General features: G+C 43.8%; 3 protein-coding genes across 3 annotated transcripts in view; 2 read left to right on the forward strand and 1 right to left on the reverse strand.

Moving 5' to 3' along the window:
- The first annotated feature begins 276 nt into the window (after positions 1–276).
- LOC138137534 (angiomotin-like protein 2) lies at positions 277–8988 on the forward strand. Its single transcript, XM_069056978.1, has 9 exons — positions 277–436; positions 870–1250; positions 1694–2364; positions 2416–2686; positions 4694–4839; positions 4892–5235; positions 5288–5607; positions 5662–5849; positions 7840–8988. Exons 2-9 carry the CDS (start codon positions 947–949, stop codon positions 8524–8526), a joined length of 2931 nt encoding a protein of 976 aa, XP_068913079.1. The 5' UTR covers positions 277–436; positions 870–946; the 3' UTR covers positions 8527–8988.
- A 156-nt stretch (positions 8989–9144) lies between these two features.
- Positions 9145–10566, forward strand: SerRS-m (Seryl-tRNA synthetase, mitochondrial). The gene is made up of 2 exons (XM_069056979.1): positions 9145–9845; positions 9893–10566. Exons 1-2 carry the CDS (start codon positions 9228–9230, stop codon positions 10562–10564), a joined length of 1290 nt encoding a protein of 429 aa, XP_068913080.1. The 5' UTR covers positions 9145–9227; the 3' UTR covers positions 10565–10566.
- LOC138137533 (uncharacterized) overlaps positions 10562–24475 on the reverse strand; it is an 85080-nt gene continuing 71166 nt past the window's right edge. Inside the window, exons 2-7 of the mRNA XM_069056977.1 lie at positions 15928–19261; positions 15568–15877; positions 15230–15521; positions 14995–15125; positions 14769–14945; positions 10562–14719 (exon numbers count right to left, since the gene is read on the reverse strand). Coding sequence (XP_068913078.1) covers positions 14558–14719; positions 14769–14945; positions 14995–15125; positions 15230–15521; positions 15568–15877; positions 15928–19261 — 4406 coding nt within the window. The 3' untranslated portion in view covers positions 10562–14557. The remainder of the gene's footprint in view (positions 14720–14768; positions 14946–14994; positions 15126–15229; positions 15522–15567; positions 15878–15927; positions 19262–24475) is intronic.

The raw sequence follows: 24475 nt of genomic DNA on the forward strand, positions 1-24475 counted from the left end.
ACAGCCTGAATAATCCAAAATTCAAGCCTTGAGGAATTCCTCAACATGTGTGGCGGCGTCCTTGAGGATGCGGAGGGTGGAAGAGACACAAAAATCCCGAACAAAAGTTGACCTAGTGTGTTGACTTGGAGAAAATCCCCACGATCTTTTCCTCGAGGAAAATCCGCTCCGTGTGCGGGCGAGGGTTCGGTAGAGGAAGTCCCCCAAAGAAATCCCTGAAGCTTTTTCCTCGAGAAAATCCCGCTCGTGTATGGCTACCTTAATGAATGCTTGGAATGTTGCCCGTGCGCGCTCTGCCGGAGAATGCGGTAACCAAGTTTCGTCAGTATAGTCGGGGCTAGTGTTAACCAATTTTTTTTAACTTTTTCTTTCTTTCACCCGTGAAAATGTGTTGAATCTGAAGCAGTTCATCCAGGGAGTGTTTGTTCCATCTTCTGTAAGTAGATTGGTGTGGATTTGTCAGGTCGCGAGGCGGCCACCCGATTTTCGTTTGTTTTGTGAAAGTAGTTTCTGTTTGTTTGCTTGGTAAATTCCGATCTAATTTTCACAGTTGCTCGTCTAAAACTTGACTAGACGAAAGAGAGGAATGATTTTCCGCGGAAAAATCCACCAGATTCGGGAAAGAGATAATCGAATTGTCGGCGTGACCGTCGAATTCCACAAATATTTTTTGTATTACACCATCCAATAATGTGCAATTAGAAGTAAACATTGCTGTTTAACCTTTTGACCAGATAAAGTGATACTAACAGCCAAATAGCGCTGTGAATTTGTTTAAAACGTCGATTATTCGATACGTGAGCGATGCTGGACGTAACTTGCGCTGTTGGGAACTTTGAGGTTAATTGTCGTTTCTTTTGTTGTGGTAGATGTTGGCTCATAAAAGGTACGGATCACACGAGTAGTGTCATTTTGGAGTAGAATCGTCACCGATCCATTCTCCTAAATGGGTTCATTGCAACAGCCGAACCGCTTCAGGCCCTTCAACCAGAACATCCAGAGTAACTTCCCTCAGAGCTTGAGCGGGAGCGAAACCGACATCTCGACCTCAAATGAAAATCTCTCGAACGAAGAAAAATATGTGATACGTCACACTGCCAGACAAGAACCTCAAGGTCAGGAAAATCAACAGACCTCCAATCGAAGCTCTCTCAGAGACAGTCTGCCGTCGAATCGCAGCTCCTTGGACGTGTCGTCATCCTCTTACAACACTTTGATCATACACAGTGCGGGAGATGAGCCCTGGACAGGTAAAGAAAAGATTGGAACGCGTCAGCGTTTGAGACGAGCGAAAACATTTCTTATCTTGTTTGGGAAGTAATGATGGTGATAAGAGTCTTTGGCAAACTGTGCGACTGACTATTAACAGTCAACAAACTTCAATAACACTTATTTTCTATACATTTTTCTGCTCTCAACAGCCCCCTTTGTTTTTATTCATCAATTCTGAAACAAGTTGATTGTCCTGTTATAAAATCCAAGCTTCTGAGTAACTATAAACTTAATAACATCAGCAGACTCAAATAGAGAAGTACACACCACGTGGTGTCTAGCCTATGGGATTATCAAGTAAATCGTAGGACCGCCCATGTACTTCTCCACTTGAACGTACTCTACTGTGGCTTTTGAAATAGAACTTTTTCGGCTGTTATGATCTTTGTCAAGAATGTTGTGAAAATGTAAGAATTTGTAGGGCGCAACTCCGGGGCGAGAGAATCCAGCGACATGATCAACCCCTCGTACCATGCCCACCAATCACCGAATCTCTACCACGACCCGAAACTCTCCCCCATCCAGAAACGCGGCTCCGCCTCACCATCCCCCTCCAGCAAGGACCACTCCGTGCGGAACAGCTTCGACGGCAACCCTCGAATCTTCGACACCGGCGTCCAGGAAATAACCGAAATCCCCGACGACTACTTGAGCCAGTCGTCGGTCCTCAAGCACCTAGCCAAAGAGGTGAAAGTGCCGTCCCCGAACGGCACCAACACCAACATCTCCGACCTGTCCTTCTTCGACACGAGCGGTTTCCCGCCGCCGCCGGAGTATCCGAAATGGGCCGACAAGTCGCCGCTGCAAGCCGCCGTCCACCGCAACAACAAGATCAACGCCGAGAAGTTGAACCTGTCCAAGTCCCAGCCGGACCTGTCGAAAGTGGGGGTGCCGAAAGGGGCGTGCGATTTCGCCGGGTTCAGAAGGGGGGTGTCGGCGCCGAGGCCCCCCACCAAGGGCCGCGAAGAGTCCGACACGACGGGGGGAGAAGTGTGGGCGTCCGCGGAGATGGTCGAAATACTCATCAAGGAGAACAGTGCCTTGAAAATGGAATTGGAGAATTGCTACAAGAGGGTTGCGAAGACACAAAAGGTAATGTTGCGATTGGTCCAGGTCGGGTGACACGAGTTTGTTTGTCCGCAGCTGGAACAGGAAATTTTAAAAGTACACAAGGCACAGGAGGAATTGGTCCAGTCGTGCGATCGGAAGGAGAGACTGGAGAGGGCCGCCAGGGGGCGCTTGCAGAACGACAATCGAAGGCTTCAAGAACTTAACAGGGCTCTCAGAGAACAAGTCGACTTGTTGTCGACACAAATGCTGTCGAGGTCTCCGGGACCCGATTCCAACGCCCCCGATAGTCTCCGAAGGGAACTGAGCAAAAGAGAAGTGCTGATCGCTCAACTCATACAACAAAGTAAGAATTTTCACGTTTACGTGAGCGTACAGGGTGGGTTCTAGCCTAAAATCTCATATTTTGAAGTGTGGGTTCATTTTGTAACTAAAGTGATTTTTTTTAAATCAGCTGTCAAAAGTGTTGTGAGGAATTGAAAGTAGCAAATAGTGTATTTCACGATGTAGGTTGGCACTGTTGGCTGCGTCGAGCCGTTCAAGGTCATCGGCGCTGTCATTTGCGTTTGCGTTGAAAAATTAACGCAGACAATTTGAAAAGATGCCTTCGCGAAGAAAAGATAGTGAACAGTCCCTCACATTGCGTGAAAAAAATGGGGTAATCTTGCATTTTACGGTGGCAAATGTGCGCATGCGTAGAAATGTCTATTATATGGCGAAAATGTGTTGCTTCAGATCAAATTGTTGAATCCCAATTAATTTTAAACGCGGCAGTAGTTTCTTAATAAAAATTGGGCCCTGTCTAATTTATATTTTGAAAGTAAATTAGCAAATTATACCGTTGACAACAGGGGGTCAGTATATGAAGTTTGCACATGCGCACATTTGCCACCGTAAAATGCAAGATTACCAAAAAGGGCCCTAATTCGGTGCTGTGAAGGGTTGAAAGGTAACAAACCTGAATTGAGTAAGGATTTGTGAGAAGGCCCCAAACACGGTATGGTATTATATACCTAGTTTTTAAATTCTCATTTATTTACGTAAATACTTTTCTAAAATAGATACATGGGACGTTTGCGTTCAAGATTTGTAATGATTTTAAAACGACAAAATGTGTTCAACCCCGAAAAACTTTCAATTATGTTAGACAGACATAACCTCAGTTTTGACGTGGGGCAAATTATTATACAGTTGGTCGTTAAGTACAGGTTTTAGGGTAACACAATCTGGTTTTTTAATAAAGTTTTGACACTGATAGCTGATTTTAAAAAAGACTACGGATAGGTAGACAACCAAACACACAAATGACCTTGAAATACAAAATGATCCTCCATTTAGTCTCCTTGGTGTACTCCGTACTCTGATAGATTGCACGTTTTTTGACAGAAGACAGCCTCAGAGAGTAGTGTGGCGGCAATTAATCTGCAGGGATACAACGGTTTTCTACATAACGTGAAACAATTGAGATGGAGAGTTTAGTATTTTTCACTGCTTTATGTTTTGGAACTAGAATTTAAAAACGTGCAATCTATCACCGTACGGAGTATACCAAGTATTTTTTACCTCGAACCGGTTTCATATGTAAAACAAGTGATTTTTTTTAAATCAGCTGTCAAAGTGTTGTGAGGAATTGAAAGTAGCAAATAGTGCATTTCACGATGTAGGTTGGCATTGTTGGCTGCGTCGAGCCGTTCAAGGTCATCGGCGCTGTCATTTGCGTTTGCGTTGAAAAATTAACGCAGAAAATTTGAAAAGATGCCTTCGCGAAGAAAAGGTAGTGGACAGCCCCTTACATTGCGTGGAAAAAATGCCCCTGATTCGGTGCTGTGAAGGGTTGAAAGGTAATAAACCTGAATTGAGTAAGAAGGATTTGTGAGAAGGCCCCAAACACGGTACGGTGTTATATACCTAGTTTCTAAATTCTCATTTATTTACGTAAATACTTTTCTAAAATAGATACATTGAACGTCTGCGCTCAAGATTTGTAATGACTTTAAAACGACAAAATGTGTTCAACCCCGAAAAAATGTCAATTGTTAGACAGACATAACCTCAATTTTGACATGGGGCAAATTATACAGTTGGTCGTTAAGTACAGGTTTTAGGGTAACAGTCTGGTTTTTTAATAAAGTTTTGACACTGATAGCTGATTTAAAAAAAAAACTATGGATAGGTAGGGAACCAAACATACAAATGACCTTGAAATGCAAAATGATCCTCTATTTAGCCTCCTTGGTACCAAGTATTTTTACCTCGAACCGGTTTCATATGTAAAACAAGTCGAGAAAATGTCACAATAATTAGTGCTAGCTTTTCAATGTAAATACATTTTTTTTTAAATAAATGAAAACAGATAAAGAACACGTCGCCGCCAAAGAACGACAAGAAATCGAGCTGGCCGCACAACGGGTGACTTTGCACGAACAGCGAACACACATCGACATCTTAGACACGGCCCTGACGAACGCGCAAAGCAACGTCGTCCGCCTGGAGGAAGAGGTAGAAGATTCGAATCTGTCTCGTCCTCGTTTTACCTCGATTTGTTTTCCAGTGCCGCAAGAAGCAAGTGTACGTGGAGCGAGTGGCCCAGCTGCAGAGGGCGCTGTCGTCGCTGCAGTTGGCGAGCGACCGGCGCGAGCAGACCGAGCGTAAGTTGCGCTTGCAATTGGAGAGGGAGCTGCAGCGGACGAAGCTGGCCCACGGAGACGACGGCAAGACGGGTTGGGACTCCCCGAACGGTTCCGGCAACGAATCGCCGTCCGAGCTCAAGCGACAACTCCGCGAGAAAGACGAGAAGATCATGCGGCTGGAGGGCGACTGCACCAAGTGGGAGCAGAGGTACTTGGAGGAGAGCGCGCTCAGGCAGGCGGCGATCGACGCCGCTAGCATCCCCAAGTGAGTCGAGTCCGCGTGCGACGACGACGATGATGATTTTTGTGTGGTGCAGGGACGCGAAAATCGCCGCCCTCGAGAAGACCAGCCAGGAAACGGAGAAGATCATCGCCGAGGCGCGCAACGAGAAGATCCGGCACATGGACGAGGTGCACGCCGCACAGAAGAAAGTCGCCGATTTGGAGTCGAGGGTGAAGGATCTCGAGTCGAAGTTGGCCGAGAGGGACGCCATGATCAAAGTCTTGCAGAAGCACACCTACGACAAGGATGTGTCGAGCATGTTGGGCAGGTCCCCCCACCACACTCCCCACCCCAGCCTGGGCGGGACCGATATCGATCACGTGTTGGGCACGACGGTGTCGAGGGAGGAGCTTGGTGAGTGAGATTTTCTTCTGAAAAAACGCCAAGATTTTTACGTGTTTCCTCCAGTGAGCAGCGTACTGACGAGTTCGACAGGTTTCGGCTCGGGGAATTCGTACGCGGGCAGCGATTCCTCCTACCACATGCCCTCCTACGCCAAATACGAAACCAACAAGAGTTTCGATTCGACCAAGCAAAGTTTGGACAATCAACTAAAAGAGATCGACAGCCAGCTAGATTCGCAACTGCTTAGTAAGGTAGGAGAGACTGAGACATTTTATTAATGAGTATGCTTCTTGCGAAGGTTCTGTACGATTTTGGATCGCTCGAACAACAAATTATCACTGATCAAGTACAGAACTGGAACGAACGAACCATTATTTTCAGTGTTATAAGTTCGAGTCAGATAGTGAGTCGGTTTTCTTTTGTTTTATTTTTTTTCTTTGGTTTTTTTTTGTTTATATAGATTTTTTCAGTTTTAGTTTAGATTTTTTCCCCCACTTATTTGTATATAGTAGTATCAGTTGTAAAGTTTAATCGACCAAACGTGTTTAACCAAATACATTGTTTACTTAATGGTTTCATCAATTGTGGTCAGGAAGTAGCCGGAACGAGTGGACGTAACACTTTTTTTTTTAATAAGAAAAAGTTTGAGGTTATAAATACCGTCAATGTCTAGTGCATTGTTGTCAGTTTTACTAGTTTGCAATAGAAAAATACTCACACATCGCGGGAAATTCAGCAACAGTGTGTCCAACGTTAAAAAAATAATCATGGCCTCCTATTACGCCAAAACAACGTGAACGGTGTTTACGTCACATTTTTGGATTATTAACAAACGTTGTGCAACGTTAAATTTGACACACAATGAAATACTAATTGATTCGAATTTTTTTATTTGTTCGTCATTTTGTTTGTTGTGACACCTGATGAAAGAAATGCCATGAAAAACAAAAGGCAGCGTCTTGGCATAACTAAATGCAATTTTTATGAAAATAAGTATTATTAGATAACACTGTCACTTTTGAAACCTTTTGAAATTATAAACGTCACCGTTTAGTGCTTCATAAAATACTAAATGACAGATATGACGTTTCGAATGACAATTTGGCAAAGATAACTGACTTTTGTTTTCATAGGTAACTCTGACGGGATTTTTGGCCGCAAGCAGTGGCGTGGTAAGACCCTTGCATGCGAGGTGGATCCGTATTTGGTAAAAATAATAAAAATAACAAAAAAGAATACCAACAGAAAGATGTTTAATTCAAAAGTGAATAAACAAGTGCGAATTGGTCTGAGCATCAAAAACTTCAGGGCAAGAGAATACTTTTGAAATCAATTTAATCTCGTCAAATTTCAATTGTTAGTACGAGTACAGCGTGACTTGTAATGATTGAGACAAATTTAGTGGGTTGGCACTCCCGAATAATTGGTACGTTCAGTCATTTGTCAAAAAGTTGTCTGTTGATTCGCTTTCTAGGTTTTATTTTGACTTTTGAACTGTCATATTTGAATCTGATAGTCAAGTGTACAATAAAAAAATGGTGAATGTGTTGCCAACCGAACAAAAATAATTTCAATCATTAAAAGTCACCCGGTACAATAAAATTATTTTGTGAAGATCTTTGGGGAAACAATGTCTCGGCTAACTACGCCACTGCCGCAAGTAAAATATGGTGTTCCACAGGGCTCGCTATTGGGTCCCATACTTCCAAAAAAAATAAATGAATGACGAGTACTTGATTTTCAACTCATTCCGGCTACTTGTTGAACGTATTTTAATTTTTCACGGTGACATCGATCGTTTTCAATTTTTTTTCACTAATTTATTAACCTGCGCTTCGCCTGGGGACTCGGTTTCGGAGGTATTCGCGGGTGGTGTGATCCCGTGCGGTAATTTCGTAACAAGAAATTGGAAATGTTCGATATGTCACGACCATCTACCGTATTGGTGCATCGGCTCGAAGAGTTATTTGACAATGAAAGAAGAGCCAGTACCAGTAGGGTAGTTAGATAGTTTTGCATGTATGTTTGTCTCGCTGGCATGCTGTAAAACAAATAAAAGCTGTTTTCGATGAGGAATGGTCGAGTGTTACTGAATTTCCGCGCTTTCTCCTCCTCCACTAAAACGCCCCCGCCGCCCCCATCCCGATGCATGGCGAGCCGAGTGGCGTGCCGTGTGACTAACTCACTTCACGCAGGTCCCGGACAACATCCCAACTGTGTCTTTTCTCTTCTCCTTTTCAGCGGGGTCTTTGCTGTTTTCCAGGATTCACTAATCCAGTCGCTGCGCAGAGAAAAGGAAAAATACCCAAGCCACTATTGGCGGGTGTGACGGGGAGCGGCGCCGGGGGCGGCGTAGCGATGTACGAGCCCGGCGCCATGCTCCTGCTGGAGAAGCAGGGCCGCGCCTCCCAGCAGCAGCGCATGCAGGAGACGGCCGACCTGAGGCCAGGCTCGGACGGCGGCAACCGCTGTCCGGCGCCGAGCTCGCTGCCGCGCCCCCCGCGCCCCTCCTCGCACCGCAGTGGCCTGCCTCGCCGCCTCGGCGACTACAACAGGCTCGCGGAGGGCGAGACGCCCCCACTACGCAAGAAATCGGACGGGGGCGATTCGCTGAGTTCGAACGCGAGCAGCAGGAGGGCGTCGCCGGCGAGGTCGCTCGTTCCCCCCAGGAAGTTGGGGGAGTACGGCAGGCTGTCGGAGAGCGGGGGATCGAGCTCCTCGCTCAGGAAGCCGAACCAGAGGTCCCGCAGCGGCGGCGAGCGGGACTCGGCTTCGACGCTCAGCGACAATTCGGCCAGTTCGCTGCCGCCCCCTTCCAAGGTAAGGCTGTTTGGGGGCGGAGCCGCCGCCAGAAGGGGAGGATCGTTGGGAAGGGATAGCAAGTCTTCTACCGACTCGGCCACCAGCAAGTATCGCATCCAGTTTTAATTTTAGGTTTCACGCGACCGATTGTTACTCACTCAAGGTCGCAGCAAATAAATACTCTTGTTACTCGATTACGTTGTTGTCTTTACCACCGTTTTTTAGCGCTTGTTGTATTGTTAGGGCTCCATCCTGAAACTGACTAGTCTTCTTAAACCAAACACGCTGTATAGTTCAAGACAGGGACCAAATTTACTGTTACACCGACGGTTCTTTGTTCTCTTTTTTTATTTTATTGTTGTTTCCTTTTGTTAGGGTAAAGACAAACAAACAGAGGCCATAATCTCCTCAAGTGCCTTCACAGTCAAAATAAGTCTCCTCTTAAGAAAGTGTATGGATCATTTGAATCTTTTATTTACACTTTTTATATACACATTTTTCTTGTTGTTTCTAGTAATATACTCTAGTCTATTTATATTATAATATGTTTTAATGTACAGAAAATAAAACCGGTTATTTGCAACCAAACATTTCTTTACTTGTCCACTAATAAAAAAACGCTATTTTTTACAGTTTCTTTGCAGTCTTTATTTTATTCTCCATAAATTTTTGTAATGTTTATATTGTCAATGATGTCGGGATTTTATGAGTCTCGATGTCATCAGAAAGTCGGTACTTCAGCCACTTCCAACTGTGACATAACAAATCCTCTCATAACCCCACTTTTTGTCGACATAACCAAAGTAATGTAAACATCAGGAAAAACGATGATTTGTAGAAAACTAGCCGAAACGTGGCCCCGTTTCGACCGAAAACTGTTACATTTATCGAAATCGCTCTTTTGGAATGTCCCCCAAAGCGCAGAACTTGATACTCAGTACTTGTACGACAGCAAAAATATTCACGAAATTTCGGAAAATATAGCGTTACGTAAGGGGGTCGGTAACATCCAGCTCGTGCACGACTTGAAGCGCAAGTTAGAACATGTCGGTATCGACGATAAGCATTACGAAACGACGAAAAACGAGTTGAATTTGGAGCTGTTAAAGATACCTAACCGAACACATCCTGACGTGGTGCACTACGGAGACAAACCCAAAGTTGTCCGGCGAGTCGGTGCGAAGAAGGAGTACGAGACGGCGCCGAAAGAGTTTCAAGAGATAGCGAAGAGGCTGAGACTGGCGCGGACCGACCAACTGGGCAACTTCTCCGGAAGCAAGAGTTACTACTTTTTGGGGGAGCTGGCTGAGCTGGAACACGCGTTAATTCGATACGTCGTCAGTGCTCTCATCCAGAACAATTTCCAACTGGTTTCAGTCCCTGACATTTTACACAGAGACATAATCGAAGGTTGCGGTATGAACACTCGAGGGACGCGTACTCAGGTCAGTCTCCATTTCCCCCTTGTAAAATCACTCAGTTTGGATTGCAGGTGTACCACCTGGACGAAACATTGCACGGTCCCGATTTGTGCCTGTCAGGGACATCCGAAATGGCTCTCGCGGGATTCTTATCGAACAAAACCTTGAAGAGTGAAGATCTACCGTTGAAGCTGGCCGCCGTGAGTCGCTGCTATCGCGCCGAAACCTCGAATCTTCTCGAAGAGAGAGGAATCTACCGCGTGCACGAGTTCACCAAAGTGGAGATGTTTGCGGTGTCAACGCCTGAACAGTCGCACAGAATGCTCGAGGAGATCAGAGCGATTCAAGAGAATTGCTTCGAATCTTTGGGGCTGCACTTCGTGGTGCTGGACATGCCGCCGCACGAGCTGGGGGCCCAGGCCTACAGGAAATACGACGTGGAGGCCTGGCTCGCCGGGAGACAGATCTACGGAGAGATCTCGAGCTGCAGCGACTGCCTCGACTACCAGTCCAGGAGGTTGGGGATCAGGTTCAGATCGAACGACAAAATTGATTTTGTGCACACTCTGAACGGCACCGCCTGTGCGGTCCCCAGATTGTTGATGGCGCTGGTAGAGGGCGCGCAGAACCCCGACGGGACCGTGACGGTCCCGGAGCCCCTGCGCAGGTTCATGGGTGGGAAAGAGTCGATCGGGAAGCAGAAAAAAATACCAGAACTAAAATTAATAAAAAACGTCAAGTAGTGGGTGTGGCTTTTATTAACACCTTAATTACAGTAATTATCTACATTTACAATAATTTAAACGTTTTTAATGGTTAAAACTACATATGGGAAAATAGACATAATATTTTGTATGATGGTATATTTACATTTATATACACCTATGTAAAGGGTGAGAGAAAACTTGTGCCTTCTACGTCAATCGTCGATCGAGAAAATTCTTAAGTAGCTGAGCCATTCGCGCTTTCGTAACGTGCTTGTCAACAATAAAGCAAACACTCAGTATATTCTATAATATTACGTTAATATAAAAAACACTAGAAACAATGTTTAAAACCTGCGCCTCGAAGCTTCACTATTGGCCCAGCCAGTACAGGGTTTTTTGCCGATCACTCCCAAAACGTCAGTTTTTGCAGTATTTTAAATTTGAAAAAGAATCATTTTTGCGATAGCTTCTTAAAGAACAAACGAGTCTCTAAAACTGTCCAAACAGTTTTGGAAAATGTCTCAGAATGGATAAAATATCTCGTTTTCGACTAGAAACAGTTCTTTGTGGCGTCAGAAAAGCTTTCACAGTTCCAAAACGTCCGTTTTTCAAATTTGAAAGAAATATTTTTGTGCGATAGCTCTTAGAGAACAAGCGAGTCTCTAAAAGGATTCGAATAGTTTTGAAAAACGTCTCCGAAGGGATAAAACATGTCGTTCCAGACTAGAATCGATTCTTTGTGGCGTTACAAAAGCTTACGCAGTCCCAAAACGTTCGTTTTTCAGTTTTTCAAATTTGAAAGAATTTTTTTTTTGCGATAGTCTCTTAAAGAACAAGCGAGTCTCTAAAACATCCCGGAAACTTAAAAAAAAAATCTCGGAAGGGATAAAATATCTCGCTCTGGACTAGAAACGGTTCTTTCTGGCGTAACAAAAGCTTTCACCTTCGCAAACCCTCAGTTTTGGAAGTTTTTAAACTTCGAAGGAAATAATTTTTTGCGATAGTCTCTTAAAAAACAAGCAAGTCTCTAAAATTATCTCGTTCTAGACTAGAAACGATTCTTTGTGACGTCATAACAGCTTCCACGATCCCAAAACGTCAGTTTTTGGAGTTTTTAAGTTTTGAAAAAAGTTTTTTTTGCGATAGTCTCTTAAAGAACAAGCCAGTCTGTAAAACATTCCGAAAAGTTTTGAAGAAAATCCCAGAAAGGATAAAATATCTCATTCTGGACTAGAAACGGTTCTTTGCGACGTAACAAAAGCTTTCACTTCGCAAAACGTCAGTTTTTGCAGTTTTTCAAATTTGAAAGAATTTTTTTTCGAGATAGACAAAGAACAAGGGAGTCTAAAACATTCCGAAAAGTTATGGAAAAATTCTCAGAAGGGATAAAATATCTCGTTCTGGACTAGAAACGGTTCTTTGTGACGTCACAACAGCTTCCACGGTCGCAAAATGTCAGTTTTTGGAGTTTTTAAATTTTGAGAGAAATAATTTTTTTGCGATAGTCTTTTAAAGAACAAGCGAGTCTCTAAAACATTCCGAAAACTTGCAAAAAATCTCAGAAGGGATAAAATATCTCGCTCTGGACTAGAAACGGTTCTTTGTGGCGTAACAAAAGCTTTCACCTTCGCAAAACGTCAGTTTTAGAAGTTTTTCAAATTTGAAAGAAATAATTTTTTGCGATAGTTTCTTAAACAGCAAGCAAGTCTCAAACTATCTCGTTCTAGACTAGAAACGATTTTTTGTGACGTCACAACAGCTTCCACGGTCCCAAAACGTCAGTTTTTGGAGTTTTTCAGTTTTGAAAGAAGTATTTTTTTTGCGATAGTCTTTTGAAGAACAAGCCAGTCTTTAAAACATTCCGAAAAGTTTTGAAGAAAATCCCAGAAGGGATAAAATATCTCATTCTGGACTAGAAACGGTTCTTTGTGGCGTAACAAAAGCTTTCACCTTTGCAAAACGTCAGTTTTTGCAGTTTTTAAAATTTGAAAAAATATCTTTTTGCAATAGTCTTAAAGAACAAGGGAGTCTTGAAAACATGCTGAAAAGTTTTGAAAAATTTCTCAGAAGGGATAAAATATCTCGTTCTGGACTAGAAACGGTTCTTTGTGACGTCACAACAGCTTCCACGGTCCCAAAATGTCAGTTTTTGGAGTTTTTAAAATTTGAAAAATAGTTATTTTTATATTAAGTGCGTGAAGAGAGTGTTTTTTGTGCATGAAAAGGTCTTTTACGCCGAGACGAAGGTCGAGGCAGTATAAGCCTTTGAATGCACAAAAACATCTTCACGCACGAAATATAAACAATATTTTTTCTATAATTGATTCAAAAAATTGAAATTAAAAATTCAAATTTTTGAAGGAACTCTGAAGTTTCAATGCAGTGACCATGTTGCTAGGTAACTAATAAAATACAGTGCGTGAAGTGAAACAGAGAAATAGTCGTGTGCGTGAAATCGCATTTCACACACTGTTTTGTATGGTTTCTATGGTTTCGATCTTACTAACAATGCAAAAAGAAATACACGTTAGAAAATGACCCACTTCAGGCACCGATAACTATGCATGAATTTCAATTTTTTGAATCAATAATAGAAAAAATAATTTTTTGCAATACCTACTCTCTTAAAGAACAAGCGAGTCTCTAAAATATTCCGAAAAGTTTTGAAAAAATTCTCAGAAGGGATAAAATATCTCGTTCTGGACTAGAAACGGTTCTTTGTGACGTCACAACAACTTCCGCGGTCCCAAAATGTCAGTTTTTGCAGTTTCTAAATTTTGAAAGAAATATTTTTTGCGATAGTCTCTTAAAGAACAAGCGGGTCTCTAAAACATTCGGAAAAGTTTTGAAAAAAAATCTCAGAAGGGATAAAATATCTCGTTCTAGACTAGAAACGATTCTTTGTAGCGTAGCGTCACAAAAGCTTTCACCGTCCCAAAACATCAGTTTTTGCAGTTTTTCAAATTTGAAAAATAGGTAGATATTTATGTTATAACGACGATTTGCTGGACGAGGCAAAGCCGAGTACAGCAACAGTATGAGTTCGAAATATTGTTTTCGTTCATGTATCATACATTATTTTTTAGTCGATTGCAATAAAAAATACTCGTAAAAAAATTGTCATTCCATTGTATAAGTGACGTTTGATCCATGATAATTTTGAAAAAATGCGGGCTGTTAAAAAACTTCCTTAACAAGCCTGAATGTTGCCAGGGTGTTATTGACAACTTAACTGTCGTGGATTGTTGAACGTTATTCATTGCTTAACAACATAGCAGTCGAAAAATATTTTTCGGCCTAGGACGAAAAACAATGCTTTGACGAAAAGATGACGTTTTCGTCCAGATATTCAAACCGAAAAATACTACTTTATAGTACAATCGACTAAAAACTATATTTTTTTTGCGATAGCTGCTTAAAGAGACAAACGAGTCTCTTAAATTATTCGAACAGTTTTTGAAAAAATTCTCAAAAGGGATAAAATATCGTTCTATACAGTAAACGCCTCTTTGTGGCATCACAAAAGCTTTCGCAGTTGAGAATCTAGTAGGAATTTTGTTTTGAATTAGCAAAACATTGTTTTGTGGTGTCGGGGTCCGAGTCCCGGTCCTTCGTTTGGGTGTACTGGCGGGGCCTCGCGTCACGAGTCGATGTCGAGTAAGTAAAGTCTTGTTGGGTGTATTCACAGCCGATTCACTACAGTGTAACCACTGCTAGGAGGCTGCTGACTAGAAAAACCTGGTCGCACTTACTTCGTAAATGTAATACAGCCGTCGGATAAATTCCTCGTTCACTAGCACATTGGCAAAAATATACGCTTCTAAAAAGCTAGAAGCCCTCAATATCTGTACAATATCTGTTCGAGGACGGAAACCAAAACGGGATTGAGCAAAAAACAATGAAACCCTGTTGCGGGGGAGGAGCGCGCGCCCTTCCTACAGCCGGTGCAGATGGGGGTTAGTGTAGTTACTGTACAGATACGGAAATTCCTTTAGTGGCAGTTTGTCTCGTCGAACCAAGCGGATCACTTCAGAAGTTCGCTTCGTAGTCTGATCTTCTCCTCCCGTAGCCGCCGTGGCTGCTGCCGGGGTTGTTGCCGTAGTAGGCGTTGTAATAATAGCCGTTCCACTCCGACCTCCAGCTGTCGTACAAGTTGGACATGCTGTTGTCGTGGATGGAGCCGGAGGATCTCTGCGAAGTGACGATTAAGTCATCTCCGACAGTCGCACCGCGCACTTACCTTCTTAGCGAGCTTGGGCTCGTAGCCGCGGTCGTTCCACACGTCCTCCATGTTGTACAAGTCTTCGGCGCCGTAGTTGTCGAAGCCGCCCATGTGGTTCTTGTTCAGCTCGTTCAGCATGTCTTCGGTCAGCGGCACCGGGGCTTTCTTCTTGGCGTTCTTCTGCCGGTTCACCAGCTGAAACACTCCACCTGTACGGCGCCCCTTTCACTCACCCTCAACTTACCACGGTCACGCCGAAGATGATGACGAAGAGGAGCGAAGCCAGGCCGATCACGATGACCGCGATGGCCCACTGCGGCAACAAAACATTGTCTTCGGCGTAGCCCACCGTCGGATACGCTTGCTTTGGCAGTACTGCAACAACTCTTAGTCTCAGAACCACTGTTGTATTGTTACGGCGCCCGATTTGGCGCACTTTCCAAAAAAAAAGCCTTGGGGCCTCACTTTGTTTTACTCACCAATGAAATCGGTGTACTTCGGGTCCACGATGAACTGGCCTAGACTCAGCTTCCCCTCGAACTTTCCAGTCTCGTTTAAAGACTTAGCTTCTCTGTTGGACGCCGGACTGGCCAAAGCATCGTCCAAAGAGTCGTGGAACAATTTCTTAATCTCTAAAGTGTCGATCTGTCGCCCCAGATCGTTCAGTTCCACCAAGTAGTCGACGAGGACGCTTCCCTCGCTGAAACCATCAATTCGGATCTTCTTGTACCACTTGTTCAACATATTCGACCTGCCGAAGACTTCTTCCAGCTGAAAACACCAAATCAAAAACCGTCTCGACCGTCACAACTCCTACCTGAGTTTGAACTTCGTTTGCCAAAATCTGCCACTCTTTGGTGTTTCTGTCCAACAACTCCGGAACCCATTTGGCACCACCAATCAGTTTGATGGTACCAGCCAAGTCGCATTCTCCTGTGCACACTCCCGGAGTTGTGGGTTTGGGTGTGGTGGTCGTGGTCGTCGTGGTGGTGGTCGTGGTGGTACTGGTCGTGGTGTCAGCTGGTGCGGTGGTACCGGTAGACGCGGTCCTCGCCGCTTCCAGGAGCTTCTCGATGGAGATGGGTGTCGTCGAAGGTGTTGGCCAACCGGTGAACTCGGTCGTAGCTCTGACCAAATCAAGTTTAAACATGTTTCAATAAATACAAAAACAACAAACCTTGATGGCCATCCTTTCTGAATTGTGGGCGGCGTGGCGCGCGGTTCTTCCGTGCTGGCAGCCCTCGCGGTTGTCAATCGAACTATTGGTTTTCTGGTACCACCTCCTGGTCGGCTCGGGAAGACTACTTTGAAACCGCCACCGCTTGACGGTTTGCTCGTGGTGGTACTAGTCGTCGAGGTGGTGGTAGAAGTGGTCAACTTCTTCGTACCAGCTGGAGTCTCTCGAAGTTTGTACCCTGGAGGCAGAAGACTCGGGAGTAGTTTTTCTGTGATCGTGGTCAACGGTTTCTGAGTGGTTCGAGCCTTGTAACCAGGTGGTAGGAAGGCACTGATATCGACAGGTATGGCTTCGGCTAACAATCCATCAACTCCTTTGGCTTTCGGGGCGGCTGTTGGTTTGTACCCAGGTGGTAGTAGCGCGCTGATGTCATCTACCGGTTTGGCTTTGGCAAAAAGACTGTCCACCGGTTTCGCCTTCTCCGTCGTGGTGGTCGAAGTTGTCTTGAATGTTTTGTAACCAGGAGGTAAAAACGCAGAGATGTCGTCTTGTTTCGCTTCTTTTAAAAGCTTGTCGGTTTTGGAAGCATCGTCAGACTGTGGTTTGTATCCACGAGGAAGAAATGAAGAAATGTCGTCTTGTTTTGGCACTTTCGAAATTTTATCAGTCTTAGAATTATCGTCAGAAGTGCGATCTTGTTTTGCTCCTTTCACAACCTTTTCGCTCTTCTCCGTGGTACCATCCCGTTCTTTGTACCCAGGAGGCAACAGCGCCGAGACGTCGCCTTCTTTGACACCACCAGACTTACTACTCTTGTTTTTGGTTTCACTTTCTCCACTTGGTCTGATTTTGCCCAAAATCTCGGCGAGCAATTTGGAAGTGTCTTCTTTGTCTTTGTCGCTGGCTTTGTACCCCGGAGGCAAGAACGCACTGACGTCTTGAACAATAATTTGCGTTTTGTTCGACACTCCCGGCGTCCTTCCGGTGGCAGCATTCTTCCCTTCATCTTTCGGCGGTTCGTCGCCTTGGGGTTGGTCCAGATTCACCGGAGCGACAGTCGTAGTTGTTTTCCTGTTTTGTTTGAAGCTGTCGAAGGTCTTCTTGGGGCGCGTCGTCGTCGAAGGCCTCGCCAAAGGCGAGAACTTTCGTATTTGGACCAGCGGCAACGAAGATTTGGTACTGGAAGGCGGCGGTGGTGTCGGTTGTGGAGACGTGATCCCCAGATCCAACATCGTCGTCGCCATCTTGTCCGACATGTTTTCCGTGATGACAGCAATATTGTTGCCTTCGTTGTTGAAACCACCTGTCAGTAGACTACTGGAGAGGTCCGACTGGACCCGATCCAGCTTGTCGATGAGACTTTCAGTCGACGTCTTCAGCTTGGTAGTAGTTGGAGGTAACGTCGTGGTTGCCACTTCTTCGGTTGTGGTTTCGGTGACATCCTCCACTTCTTCGTTGAGCAGTTTCATTCTTTCATCCTGTTCGACGTTTGGTGATGGTAAATAACGAGCCCCGGACACGCTTCGACTAGTTTGGACCGAAGCCACCACGACCCAAGTGTCCGTGGTGTTGTCGTCAATCGTACCAACCGTAACAGTCGGTGGAGAAGTCACCGACGGAATGACAGTATTATTGACCACACTCTTCGTAGTAACCACCGACACCACCAGTTCAGGTTCCGCCAAAAGAGCTTCACTCTTGCTCTTCTTCTCTTCGACTGCTTCACTCTTGCTCTTTATCTCTTCGACTGCTTCACTCTTGCTCTTTTTCTCTTCGACTGCTTCAAGAGCTTCACTCTTGCTCTTCTTCTCTTGGACTGCGTCGCTGCTATCTTCAACAGTAGTCACCGGTTCTTCAGTAATATTGTCAATAACCGTAGTGTCGACAAACTCGTGGAAATTATCATCTTTCACCATCGCCGACGGTTTCGTTGTTACAATCTCGAAGGACGTAGCGTTGGTGGTCTTCACTTTCTCCTCCTGACTCTCAGATTCTTCGTAATTTTCGTTGCGTATGTCGTTATTTTCCTCGGAACTTCTCTTCGGTCCTTCCCTAGAATCAACTTGTTGCTCTTCAGAAGTCACGTAGTCGTCAAATTCTTCCTGGGAGTCGTTATGATCATCAGCTTCCTGCGATGCAGCTTTCGACGCTTCTTCTTGGGAGTTGACATCAACTGATTCGTGCGGCACTTTCGAAGGTTCCTCTTGGGAGTTGACGTAACTCGATTCTTGCGATACTCTCGAAGCTTCTTCTTCTTGGGAATTGATGTCAATTGATTCGTGCGATACTGGTTGCTCTTCATAGTCAACGGAAGGATCCAAAGTAGTGTCGTAGTCGAAATCCGTTGTTGTCTCTTCGTGGAGTTGCTCGATCGTTGTCTCTTCGTGACTTCTCCCCGTTGTAGTCTCTTCAACACTGACAGCTTCGGTAGTGGTCTTCGATTTGACAACTTCCACAACGTCGTCGTTGTGGGAGCTGCCGCTTGCACTCTTGATGGGTTCCTCCAGAAGTGACTCCAAATCGAATCCATTTCTGGGAGTTGCTGGATTCTTCGGAACGAACGGTTTTTTGTTGGATTTGAGATTGAACGAGATGGGCTTGTTCGTGGGTTTGGTCGTCGGACTGAAGGGATTCCTCCTCGCCACTGTCGTTGGCGGATTCGTCGACACTGTAGGTTTTGGCACAAACGGAACCTTCGTCGTTATAAAAACATCTCCGTTGTTATTGACGAAATAATCCTTAACCAGAGTCGCCTTCTTGGTCGAATCCGGCGCAAAAATCCTAGTCCTGTGGTTCAAAAAACTCCCTCTGTTTCCTCCCCCGACCTGCACCTGATTAGGTCTTTCCGTGAAGTCCAGATTTTGATCGACGCTCTCCTGGGACTGCCCCGCAGGGTTGAACGAAGAAGGTTTGAAGTCGTTGTACCGCGGAGGGAGTTCCGCCGGACTCTGCAACGTTATCTCCCCCAGAAACGTCTCCGTCTGGGAAGGATTCCTGTTGTGGGAGTGCGAAAACAGATGGGAGTAGTTGGGTCGGTGCGTGGAGGGGATGATGGGTTGTTGAGGTCTGAAGGGCGCCGGCTGGGAACTCCTGAAGTTGAATTGTGGTTGAAAAGTGTACTGGGGGGGAGATTTCGTCGTTATGCGATACTGCGGTAGAGTCTGCTGCAGGTGGTAGGGGAGGTCGGAAGTCTGCAGATCTCTCTGGGGGAGGTACGAGTCGATCTGTTGGAAGCCAGGTGAGCTCGGTCGAAAGGGGTTGAATTCGTTCTGGTTCTGGCTGTAGTTGGGGATGAATTGGGTGTCCGCCGGGCCCGTAATGATGTACTCCTGACCTGGAAACGAGACGAAAACGTTTCAAACCAAATATTACAATTCGCATTACCGGAATCAAAAGGAACGCCGGACCAGTCGAGCGGAAAGAGTTAACACAATAACGACGCGAAATGACAGGATTTCGCAGGAAGAAAAGGACGAAATCAAATCGACACAATTAGGGGAGACCGGGACTCGAAATCACAATGCAGATGATTCTGACTGCACTCTCCCCTAGTGTAAATGGTGTCCGCGTTGCAAATGTCGCCGATACGGCGCGAATATTAACGAAGCGCCATATCGGCGACAAATGAGCATCCTCCAGAATAGGATATCCGACCTGGCACGTCCCAGAAATGGATTTTCTATAACATCATAAGTTCCGCCGTCGAGACCGTAAATCATGCGTGTGCACCTGCTCCGAATCGGAATGTTATCGAAACCGCAATGATAACAGAGTCGTCCTAGTGGGCGGAACAAATTCGGGGCGAGTGTTCAGTTTCCGGTCCGTGACCCCGTTACGTCGATAATTTTCAATACCGGAACTTTCCGGAACTTAATTAAATCGTTCTGGACGGCCGTGTATAATTGTAATGAACTCATTCAATATCTCCGCATTCAACTTTCAACAGTTTCATTACGTTCCGGTGCTTCGTTAAAAAAGTTGCCCGGATCGAGGCCTGAAAAGCTCTTTCAGGAAAAATGGCCGTGTTAACAATAATTGATGGATGTCGACGGTGTAAACGCAATTTTCCAGACGGCGACAGTTGAGGAATTGTCCAATTGTCAACTACACCATCCGGCCGAAAAAACATCTTGTTCCGGATTGGGATTGTCGCGGTCGATGCAGATGGCGTCGTGTGAGGGCGCGCCTTATCTGGCCCGCGACTGTGCCGGATCAAATATTCAATTAAGTTTTTTTACACCGACATAATCGAATACGTTATTCCATTACGTAACTACAGTTGATGCTTTTTTAATCATTTTTTTACCACACCCTCGATTTGCAATTTAAATAAGTTTAAAATAATTACCGCTCATTATCGACTGTATTTTATATTTTCATTAACAAAACTAGTTCTGATGGAATTTTAAATAAAAACACAATTTATACATTTTTTACATCACTTGTGCCAAGAGCTCGTTGGAATTTAAATTGCTTTAAAGAATTTAATAAGCAAACATTAGCGATGAAAAACGTAACAAAAAGAGTCTTCGTGAACGTTTCTTTGTCTTCAACTCAGCGAATGGCGAATTTTATTTAAATTTTTTACGACAAGTTTATTCTCTTCATTTTTTATTTCTTGAAATTCATTAGAAACTGTATTATTATAATAAAAGGGGCACGGAATCGAGGCCGCAGTTAATTATTATTAATGTTATTCGATTTTTAAAACAGTCCTGTTGAACCGGAGCCACATTTCAGCTAAATAAAACATATTTCTGTAATAAATAAATAAGTAATATGTAATTACATAATACAAAGTTTTGAAAATCTGACATAGATCAAAAAAGAAAGTGTAAACGGTGGTCACGTTTCTAAAAGTGCAAATGTCGCCGATACGGCGCCTCGTTAATATTCGCGCCGTATCGGCGACATCCTCAGAATAGGATATCCGACCATTTCAAAAAACATGTCCAGGATGTAGAAATCTGAACGAAGAAAATATTTATTTATCAAAAAAATAAAAGACAAACAAAAGAAACTAAGTGTTATTACCGTTATTATTAATTTTGTTAATAATGTAAATTGCTATTAATAGAAGTGGTTTGTGAATAACCAGCAGATCGTTCAGAACTGAATGCTATTGAAAATCCGTACGAGATTTGCACTTTTTCTTTCGTTTTAGCCTAAAACAACATAGGCTGAAGAAACAACTAAACAAAAAGAAAACATGGAGGAATGAATGAAAAAAAACTAAGTCATTATCACATTACATATTATAAATGGAGCACGGCATCAAGGCCGGATTTATTTTGTCGTTACGGATATTTCTAGCGATAATTCCTCTCAAATCACTACTTACGAAGATGAATAATAATTGGTGTCCAGCAGGCGGTCCAGAGCTGAATGCCATGGAAGATTTCCGAGAGAGAATGGAATTTTTTCGCCGCTCGTGTTTGTTTTCGTGTTCATTCGAAATGACCGAGCTGTTCGGAAGTAGCAAAATCAATACCAGTCAATTGGTTGTTTTCGGTTCTTTCCTGCCCCCAAAATTTTTGTCGAGCCGCCGCCCCCGCCGGAAGAATCCGACCGGCGTGTTAATTCTCGCCCGGCTTCCGTTTAGCATAACCTGATTAATCGCGACAGATTATAAAGTTTCGGCAAACCGGAGGACTCCTTCCGGATTTACATGAAATAAAGATCTGAGCAGAGGTTCGAAAACGTGCCGGAGATAATAACAAGTGGAGGAATCTTAATTAAAAGTTTTATTGGGATTCGGCGAACATTAATTTCTGTTCGCTTTTGATCGGACCGCTGCGGCGCAACTCGTATTTTTAACAATTACTAGTCGGCCGCTCCCGGGGGCGCACAATGCGGCCGCGAGTTTATCACAAGTCGGAGGTGGCCCCGGGGAGCGGCTCCAAACTTTTAAACACTTCCATAACAAGTTGTCTGTAGCAAATCATCAACTTTCGCTTCTATTTGCTTGTATCTGTCGGCGGGGGCGGCGGCGGGGGCCGAAAAACTCTGCGATAATTGGAAAAGTATCCGTGTTTTCCGCATCCTGCAAATCTTCACCCGGCCAAATACTTTTACACAACTTTTAATGAACATTAAATAATCGATACGAAAATATTACGGATTCTGACGTCACGGGAGAGCGGGACTCCCCGCCGGGAAAACTTCCCAAAACTCCTGGAGGGCGACATTTTTACCACGGCGGATTTATTCGTCAGGAACGACTAAGAAACTTCCAAGTAATTATTTAATAAAATTACCGAAATAATTTCTGACAGGTCCTTTGAATGGCTCCTTAATTATTACCAGGAATCGATAATTTCTCGGACGAATTCAATTTGTACAAACTCCGGGCAAAAATAAGTCGGTGGCATTTCCGACAAAACAGAAAACAAGGAAGAAACAGCCAAAGTAGAAAAGCTTTGGGAGACAAAACCGAAGGACGACTCCGTAAACGTGTCCTGTCGCTCTCCTTGCTTTTTATTCGCTGCAACAAAACAAAAACCACCAACAAGCAACGCAATTTAGCACTCGGCGGAGCAACAGCCCGGGGAATAGAACTGCGTCCGCACTCGTCGATTCTTCTGCATGTTGTTCGGGGTGCCCCCGGGAGATGGCGTCCCTTCCGGTGAACCGCAGCGCCCTCGCCGAGGCCCGGGAGGTGCGACAATCAAGATGAAAGAACAAGTCAAAATGCGAGTAACGAAAGTGGAATGGCAACCGAGACGGAATCGGGGTCACTGGACCAAATTAATGCCGAACAAAGTTCAAAGTTAACAAAGAGAGTTGAATGCGTGTTTACGGAACGTCTTTGACACTTGGTGTGTGTTTGTTGTAAACAAGGAAATGAATATGTTAATGGTGGCGATAAATAATGTGATGGAAAAAAATAGATGAAAGTGAGATGAAAGGAAAACTGAATCGGGGGGAAAGCGACAAATGGCGATGAAAGTGACAACGCATAATAAATGATGTTTGGACTAGTCTGCTCTATGGTAGACTGGTATGTGATGGTCACGTTTTATCTCTACTTATAGGAACAGTCATTTTGGGAAATAAAAGGCACCAAATTATTACAAGCAAAGGATTTTCTAATTCTAATCTAATGCTGAGAGTGTCCTAAGATCTATTGTTTCATCAAGTTATATACAGGGTGACTTTGAAAGTTGTGCAGATATTTTAACCAGTGGTAGAACTCCACAATAGGTAACCACTGAGCAAATAATGCCTTATACAAATGTTGATATTTTTCGAGAAAAAATCATAATAGACTTTTTTTGTTGTTATTTAATTCAAAATTAAGTCACTTTGGCAAGAACCTCAATCTTAAGCTCAAATGGCTTTCACTAACCTGGAGAAAACAGATATGATTTTGATCTATGGCGAAGTCCGTGGACATTCAGAGCTTAGCACGGCAAATCTATGGTGAAAAGTTTCCTCAAAGGATAAGTACTTCCCAACCCACGAACCTTTGTAAACGTTGTGCAGCATCTTCGCCATTTCGCGCGTTTCGAAATGAATAACCGCGATCTTGGCCGTCAACGAGAGGATCGCATTGCAGAAGAAGAAATTCTTCACGAAATTGAAAAGCACCCACGAACAAGTATTCGGCGTCTTGCAAATCACGTGGGAGTTTCTCAGGTTGCGAGTTCAAAACGCCGTTCAGGAAATTCGTCAAAACAGGCATTCTGAATCGAACTCGGCTTCCTTGGGCACGTCGTGCTGAAACTTGCTTTGCAAACGATGGCAGGCATTTCGAGCAAGCTTTTTGATGTTTCATTTTATGTTTTTACTCACAACTACAGTCTTTACTTTGTTGTTTAAGTCTTTGTTGATTTTTGAATAAGTTGCAGGCACTATTTTATCACTACTTTACAAATTTAAAAAAAAATTCATGACGAAACTCAAAAAACTTTAACGATATAAACCAAAAATAACTTCGAATGACAGAAAATAGATCTGCCAATGATTTGACACTAAAATTGATCAAATCAAAACTAATCAGCGACTTTAGAAAATGCGAAGAAAATAAGCATTTTGAAAAATTTTCTGACGAACTCGCATTAAAAGTTCCAATTGAAAATAAGAAATGTCATTTTTGTTAAAAGTTAGGACGCTACAGACGGGATTGTTGGTTTTACAAATCCCAAAATAACAATACTTTACATGAAGCAAATGAAATAAATAGAAGATCCGAAAATGTACAAGACTGCCTTTTTTTTGGGAATGATTAAAAATTGTTCATTTGGTTCTTGGTGCGTCCATTTTGGAGCTACGACGCATGTTACACGTAACAAGCCTTTCTTCACAAAATTTTCTTCAGAGTATCACAAAGATTTAGTACGTTTAGCGCAGAGGCAAAGTGTGAAGTGAAGGAAAAATCATACATTTTGAAGAAACGGAAGAAAGAAGTTGCATGAAAAAGTTCTATATGTTCCAGAACTTCAAATGAATTTGTTATCATTTCAAAGATTGAGTAAATTTGGTCTGGGTGTTGTTGGTGAAGTCAGAAAAGAAAAGCTATTTATTGTCAATGTGTAAGTGTGTGTGA

Source organism: Tenebrio molitor, chromosome 8 (assembly GCF_963966145.1).
Source record: "Tenebrio molitor chromosome 8, icTenMoli1.1, whole genome shotgun sequence".
NCBI lineage: Eukaryota > Metazoa > Arthropoda > Insecta > Coleoptera > Tenebrionidae > Tenebrio > Tenebrio molitor.